The sequence below is a fragment of the Salmo salar genome, chromosome 27 (genome assembly GCF_965601325.2).
Source record: "Salmo salar chromosome 27, fSalSal1, whole genome shotgun sequence".
NCBI classification, from domain to species: Eukaryota; Metazoa; Chordata; class Actinopteri; order Salmoniformes; family Salmonidae; genus Salmo; species Salmo salar.
This window is the reverse complement of record NC_138317.1, coordinates 14,632,402-14,640,176: the sequence shown is the minus strand read 5'-3', so window position 1 is coordinate 14,640,176 and position 7,775 is coordinate 14,632,402. Positions and strand designations below refer to the sequence as shown.

The 7,775-nt window shown below is 42.4% G+C and overlaps 1 protein-coding gene across 8 annotated transcripts in view; it reads right to left on the bottom strand.

Annotated features, from left to right (window-relative positions):
* Nucleotides 1-1,522: 1,522 nt before the first annotated feature.
* Nucleotides 1,523-7,775, bottom strand: part of LOC106588308 (myocyte-specific enhancer factor 2D homolog) — a 31,439-nt gene continuing 25,186 nt past the window's right edge. For 4 of the 8 annotated variants that reach the window (XM_045709578.2, XM_014177142.3, XM_014177143.3 and 1 more), the window contains 4 exons: nucleotides 7,554-7,707; nucleotides 6,224-6,292; nucleotides 5,684-5,731; nucleotides 1,523-5,100 (listed from right to left, as the gene is read on the bottom strand). In XM_045709578.2, coding sequence (XP_045565534.1) covers nucleotides 4,674-5,100; nucleotides 5,684-5,731; nucleotides 6,224-6,292; nucleotides 7,554-7,707 — 698 coding nt within the window. In that variant the 3' untranslated portion in view covers nucleotides 1,523-4,673. The remainder of the gene's footprint in view (nucleotides 5,101-5,683; nucleotides 5,732-6,223; nucleotides 6,293-7,553; nucleotides 7,708-7,775) is intronic. The other 4 variants (XM_014177146.3, XM_014177147.3, XM_014177149.3 and 1 more) reach the window with 2 other exon arrangements.

Genomic DNA, 7,775 nt, shown 5'->3' with positions numbered 1-7,775 from the left:
CACTGCTCTTGCGTTCATTGCACGCAGAGTCAGGGTATATGCAACAGTTTGGGCCGCCTGGCTCGTTGCGAACTAATTTGCCAGAATTTTACGTAATTATGACATACCATTGAAGGTTGTGCAATGTAACAGGAATATTTAGACTTAGGGATGCCACCTGTTAGATAAAATACGGACCGGTTCCGTATTTCACTGAAAGAAAAAACGTTTTGTTTTCAAGATGATAGTTTTCAGATTCTACCATATTAATGACCTAAGGCTCGTATTTGTGTGTTTATTATATTATATTTAAGTCTATGATTTGATAGAGCAGTCTGACTGAGCGGTGGTAGGCACCAGCAGGCTCGTAAGCATTCATTCAAACAGCACTTTCGTGCGTTTTGCCAGCAGCTCTTCGCAATGTATTGCGCTGTTTATGACTTCAAGCCTATCAACTCCCAAGATTAGGCTGGTGTAACCAATGTGAAATGGCTAACTAGTTAGCGGGTGCGCACTAATAGCGTTTCAAACGTCACTCGCTCTAAGACTTGGAGTAGTTGTTCCCCTTGCTCTACATGGGTAACGCTGCTTCGAGGGTGGCTGTTGTCGATGTGTTCCTGGTTCGAGCCCAGGTAGGAGCGAGGAGAGGGAAGGAAGCTATACTGTTACACTGGCAATACTAAAGTGCCTATAAGAACATCCAATAGTCAAAGGTATATGAAATACAAATCGTATAGAGAGAAATAATCCTATAATAACTACAACCTAAAACTTCTTACCTGGGAATATTGAAGACTCATGTTAAAAGGAACCACCAGCTTTCATATGTTCTGAGCAAGGCACTTAATTAAACGTTAGCTTTCTTACATGGCACATATTGCACTTTTACTTTCTTCTCCAACACTTAGTTTTTTGCATTATTTAAACCAAATTGAACATTTTATTATTTATTTATGTATTATATTAAGTTAAAATAAGTGTTCATTCAGTATTGTAATTGTCATTATTAAAATGTAAAAAAAAAAATTACATTTATTTTTTATTTATTTTGTAATTTTTATTTATTTATTATTATTAAAAAAAATATTATTTTTTAAATCGTCCGATTAATCGGTATCGGCTTCTTTGGTCCTCCAATAATGGGCATCGGCGTTAAAATCAAATCGGTCGACCTCTGTAGTGGAGGCAGCTCCTGTTTTTGTTGCGACAACTCAGTGGTTCTAAAATCAGTTGTCCAAAAATGTCAGAAACATTAACTTGCTTGACCATACTGTAGGTCATGTAACTGTTTGTTACATGCAATATGTTTTGTGATGAAACAAATGTGTGGTTGAATTTATTCTGCCACTGTGTCTTGTCTCGGCCTTAGATCTCTATCTATCTATATCACGGCGTCAAGCCATATGAACTAACAGGTTATAGTACAAACAATTATCACAAAGCATGTGTGATAACAGGTTGTAATTTGGCTTTTTTCCCCTGGGTTGGCTTCCCCTTTGATTTTACCCATGCACCGTTGCTGTTCAAAACAAAACAGATACCCTTTTTCACTCAATTTGTCTATTTAATATATAAAATACGGTAAAACATACACAAAAAGGATAAGGTTAAGGGACTTGGGATACTTTGGTACAACAAAACACTTGTAAAAGCGGTATAGAATGTTCATAACATATCAGTGCATACATTGCATATGAAAATATACACAAAATGTATATAATTCTCAAACAACAAAGTCTTTACAACAAAAAACCCAAAGCAGACTAACTGAACACAATATATTATCAATCATTTTCATATATTTTACTTATGCTACATTTTTATGAGGTTGTCTTACTCATTTGTGATGCATTTTGTTAATGTTGTATGTAACATGAGCGTTTCGTATAATCCCATGCATTTACATTTTCTAATTCGTTTTAATTGCTCATTTCAGTTTCCCCCACATAAATATTTTCATATCTTAAATCAATATTGCAGCATTTAACTGGTCTTGTCCTTCATTGCATTTGCTATATCACAATAACTGATCGTGCAATTTTAGCAAGTTGTTTCAAGAAAGGAAACCAGTTTCATATATCATGTATATAAGGGCGATTAAATAAAAAGGTTGAATATCCTACACAAAATACCAGAAAAATAAAAGCTCCGTAATACAACAATAATAATAAGTAACTGTCACCAGCACAAATTAACACTTGAAAAATGAGATCTAGAAAACATTTTACACAAGGAAAAAAAAAAGGGTGCAGGTTTTTCATTGACCATTATAGATTGTCTTGAGACTACATTGCTAGATTGGACAGAGAACCTTTTGTACATGAGTGACCTGCAATAGGCAGGGTGTTAAAACCAATCAAGTGTGGTGTCAAATGTCTCATGAACCAAAGAGGGACCTCTCCCTCAGACTGAGGTGGGCGTGATAACACATAAGTTCAGATAGAAATGTAGTGTGTAGAAAAGAAACCCCCTTTCAACAAATTGGGCCTTTGTTCTTCATTCTAGACATTACATTTCTATGTGAAATGTTGCACCCCACTAGATAAGTCACTGGTGCCAGCCATACGCACTGAACCCTGGGATTCACCTGAGCAGGCAATGAAACTAAATCTGTGTTGCATAATGGACTGTAGTTACATTTCTAGAAATCAACACCACCTACTTACATTGTGTTAAATAGGACAACTCCATTTGACGAAGCTCACGGCAGAGTGTGAAGCATATGAAAACATGATTTCATATAGGATAAAAAGTAATTTCAAAAATCGGCAAATTACTTTATTTAAAGTCGCTTTTGTTTTCACTCAACCTTAGTGTATACTGTAGTTAAAAGTTTGATCATTTTAAGACAAAATGCCATGATTCAATGCAAATGTCACATTGTGCTACTTTCAATAGTAGAATCCATTTCATTTCTATAACTTGTGTTATAGTGGTCTATCATTTGACTTTGATAACTGGGGATTGGGTTCAGAGCGTGAGGCCAAAGGACGTGTTGACACCGAAGCCAAGCAGGCCTCTAAAGAGTGAGTGAGAGAACGTGCACACCGTCAACACTAGCATTATATTAGGTTACTGAAACAAACTCCTCGGCTACTGCGGCAGGACTCCTGCATCATAGCTCGAAATTACAATCACACTCATATGCAAACAGATCCACTGAGAGAATGACCACATTATTTGTTTTAGGGATACCTAGCAAAGTCTATGCAAATATACTCATATGTACACACATCGTCCGTATTGAAAAGCCAACTGAAGCTATAGAAATATAGAATGTGTTTTTGAATTCTGCTGAAACAGCGCTTTTGAAACATTGCAAAGAGCTGCAGAAAGCTAAGGGAACATCAAACGCTTTTGTATAACGGGTGATTTTATACAAAGGTTCACTCTTAATTCCCCAAAACGATCTACAGTTAAACAGTTCTAACCTTTAACAACGGGTCTAAAATGCCAAGAACATACCAAATACTTCCCTAAAGAGAGCAACCAGAAGTCCAAAACAAAAAAACTTTAAATATGCATTGCATTGGGGTCTTCTACTAGTAGAATGAGCCTTTAGAAGTCCTCTGACATGTATCCCTGCATCTAGCCTAATTTCTGGAGCAACAAAGAATGCAACAATTCCTTCAAAATCAGAATGGAAAACAGGTGATGGATGACTCCAAATGCATCTGAGCAGAGAGAGGGCAGACGCAAAGGCTATGAGTGTTTCCTGTTGTTTCATAGAGGTTTGTCAGTCATAACTGAACAATATTCTTCAGTGTCCCTCTACCGCGTCCGAGGCATTTGGCATTTAGGAGAAGAGGTTGATATCGGCACTCTGGCAAGGTGCTCATTTTGGCCTTGGCTGACAGTGCCAGTTGACCGCAGAGTGCCACCACCTGAGGCTTGGGTGTTGGAAATTGGTGGCAGCGGTAGGATCCATTCCTGTATATCCCTGACCGACCGGACATCCTGTTTTTGCCCGTCTGGGTCTCTTCGCTCAGTGCCACCGATGAAGCTGAGCCAACAATCTTCGCAAACAGTGCTCGTCAAAACAGAGTCATTCCCAAAGTGCATTTTGAAGGGGGGGGGGGGGCGGCCTTTGTGGAAAACAGACAGTGCTAACTGCTAATTATATATCTAACAGAACTGAAGAGTCAATATGGCAGGAAGTCCCACGGTGAAAACAACCAGCACTTGTCGAGCAAACACAGCATAAAGCCATCCATCATACTGTTACCGATACAGTCGTGCTCAAACTAAATACGTGACGGTGTCGACTGTGTCGTCTCACGAATCTAGAGTCACTTTTACAAGTGGTATAAACAGCAACGAGCAGTCGAAACGTTTGAGAATGTTCCATTTTAAATCCATCCGTTATCCTCAAGTCCTGATTGCGCAAGTGTCAATTCCCACGAAAAACAAACTGAGTTTGAGCGAGACCGCGTCGAGATTCAATGCGCCGCCCCATACAAAATCCAACACACTACACCATCCTCCCCTCAGGTGGAACACAAGCCCATACGTTTCTCTCTGCTTGGAGTCCTGGGGAGCCGGGTAGGTGGTTGTAAATTCTTTGGATAGAGGCAGGGAAGAGGGGATTGTGTGGTGGTGGGTGGCAAATGTCAGTGGGGAGGGTTCAGCGTGTGTTGGGGGAGGGGCCTGTGTTCGGGGTGCTTCAGGGGTCGATGACGTTGGCGGCGTGGCCTCTATGTGACCCACGCGTCGAGTCTCATGCGTTTGATGTTGGCCCCCTCCTGCTCCACCTCATTCTGGGCCCGCAGGAGCTCCACCGAAGGGCTGAAGTCAGGAGGCAGGGAACGACCACGGTTGCCCGCTGCACTTCCGCCAATGCCGCCGCCTGCCCCAGGGTCATCCCGGTCATTGCCCTCGTAGGAGCTGCCGTTGCTGCTGAGGCTGTGGGCGGGGGAACGGCCGGTTGGTGGCTCCAGGCACAGTAGGGAACCAGGGTACTGTGGCGGGGGCACGGTCGTCTGGTTGCCCCCTCCAGAGGAGGACGGCGGGGGGCACGGTGAGCGGCGGTCTCGGCCGGGCGAGATGGGTTCAGACTTGATGCTCACATTGGAGTTGGTGTTGACAGTCAGCATGGCGCCTTGAGGTATGTGGCTCACCGGCCTGAGCGTCAGATGGAGAGAGAGAAGTGCAGGAGATGGGGGGGGGGGGGGGGAAACATGGACAAAAAGCCACAGCACAGAGATGGAAATTAAGAAAGAAAAGGAAGAAAAGATGGATGAGAGTCAGTTTCACCTGACAATCAATTACAATATATTGGAAAACAAGCATAATGACAGACTTCTGATGTGAAGTTTCAGACGCAATCCCTTATTACAAGACAGAGCACCAACAAGACATAGTGGTAGCAACACCATTTGAATCAATGATCAAATCCATTCCAAGCAATTGGCAAGCAAAAGTAACCCTCAAGCTCCCAAAATCCATACAAAAACAAGCCAACAGCATTAGAAAAGCATGAAATTGCCTGTGTATGAAGGGTGGTGATTTGGCTATGGAAAAATTATCCAGAAACTGGGTTTTTCAGAAATTCCAGAATTTCTGAAAAACTTGGGAACTTTGGTAGTTTCCAGAATTTTGCAACCTTACGCCCGTTTAAGAGACGGTGGAAACCACCATCACAGAATTGACATGCCGGGGCAGCCAAAAGCGCACAGACATTACACAGTACGGAGAAATACAGTACCGGCCCAACCACTCATCTCTACCCAAGAGGAGGTTGGACTGCGAGGCGCTGTGGGGAGAAAGAAACATTGGAAACACTTGCAAAAGAAAATGACAGTAAGTAGTTATGCATGTGAAAGGTGTGCAAGGGGTGTATGAGTATTCACCAATCTACCTATCCATCTATACAGCAATTTAAACAAGCATAGATGGATAATACATTTATTGAGAGGTCATAAATAGATTGAAGTTGAGCCCAATCCCATTTCTTCCAATATAGGAGCATAAAAAACATTTTCAGGGGCGGAAAATTACATTTCATGATTTTCATAAGTGGTCTCTGGACAGTGTTGCCGGATTCAATGTTGGGCAGTCCTATGGTTAATGCTAATATGTCACCGTGTGGAAAAGACAACTCCCTTCCTTTATAATAGACATTGCGTGTGTGTGTGTGTGTAAGTACAGTATAATTGACATTGTCCTGAATAACATTATTCTGAAAAGGGGTTGTGTGAAAACAGAATAGAGAACAGTCCCCAACCACCCGAAGGCACACATTCACCTCAGATTGGCTGCCAGACTGGAGATCTGGCTAGACAATTCCCCGCTCTGTTTGTCCATGCCCCACATGCTGTGGACAAGAGGAGAGAACACACTCAGTCACACAAGCTGAGTGTGTGTGTGTGTGTGTGCGCGGTGGTGGCAATTTTGACCGCTACAATTTGGGTCAGTTGACCAGCTGAGGATTTGGCTGGGCTGGGGTATTGGTGCTAGCAGTGGGATCCATTTTGACCTCTGCCATTTGGGACAAAACGTGACTTCTCTCCTTAAGGCCTGGAAGACCCGCCCGTTAACAGCTTTGCAGGTTCTAAGGAAATATGCTTTCCTGTATGCTGCCATCGTAAAGCTGTGTGTGGAGTAAGAACGCAGCATAATACGACAGGCCGTATTGGTGCCCCATCAGAGGAAAGGAATACAGTGCATTTGGAAAGTATTCAGACGCCTTGACTTTTTCCACATTGTTACGTTAAAGCCTTATTCTAAAATGGATTAAATTGTTTTTTCCCCCCTCAGCAATCTACACACAATACCCCATAATGACGAAGCAAAAACAGTTTATATATGTTTGATGAACGTACTCCAGAGCGCTCAGGACATCAGACTGGAGCGAAGGATCGCCTTCCAACAGGACAACCACCCTAATCACACAGCCAAGACAACGCAGGAATGGCTTTGGGACAAGTCTCTGAATGTCCCAACCAGAGCCCATACTAGAACCCAATCGAACATTTCTGGAGAAGAATGGGAGAAACTCCCCAAATACAGGTGTGCCAATCGTCATATCCAAGAAGACTCCAGGCTGTAACAAAGTACTGAGTAAATGGTCTGAATACTTATATAAATGTGATATTTCAGGTTTTTTTTTGGTCATTATGGGATATTGTTTGTAGATTGCTGAGGGGGAAAAAACTATCAATTTTAGAATAAGGCTGTAACGTAACAAGATGTGGAAAAAGTCAAGGTTTCTGAATACTTTCCGAAGGCACTGAACATGGGATCGGACCAAAGATTATTTGGTATTTGATCAGTATAAGAACTTCAATCAAATCCTGTATGAAGTCACAACCCCCCCCCCTAAAAAAAAACAATGGTGCTTTATGATGAGAAGGATCGGGGTTGGCGTATGTCGGTGAGACCAATTCACAGACCCCTTTCAAAGAATGTGAATGGCTTGCAGCTACAAATGACATGGGGACACTATGCTACATGACAGGAATGGTCGGTCACATAGTGTTTTTGATGGACAGGTCGACAGCCGTCGATTGGTTTGTAGAGAACGGAGGAGGGCTTCATGGTTGCTTTGTGACGTGGCAATGCAAGGATGGACTTACACCAAGTTGCTAAGCGACGCCAGACTAAGTTGTTGCTGTTGTTGATGTTGCTGCTGGGATAAAGACTGTTGCCATGGCGCGTTGCCTTGCAGCAGGCCACCTGGTGACGCCAGGGCGTGCAGAGCGGTGATGTCAGCACTCGTCAGCTGGTATTCTGAGGGAAGTGAAAAACAGAGGGAAATTTCCTTATATGTGCTGTCATTGATTAATAAAACAAACTTA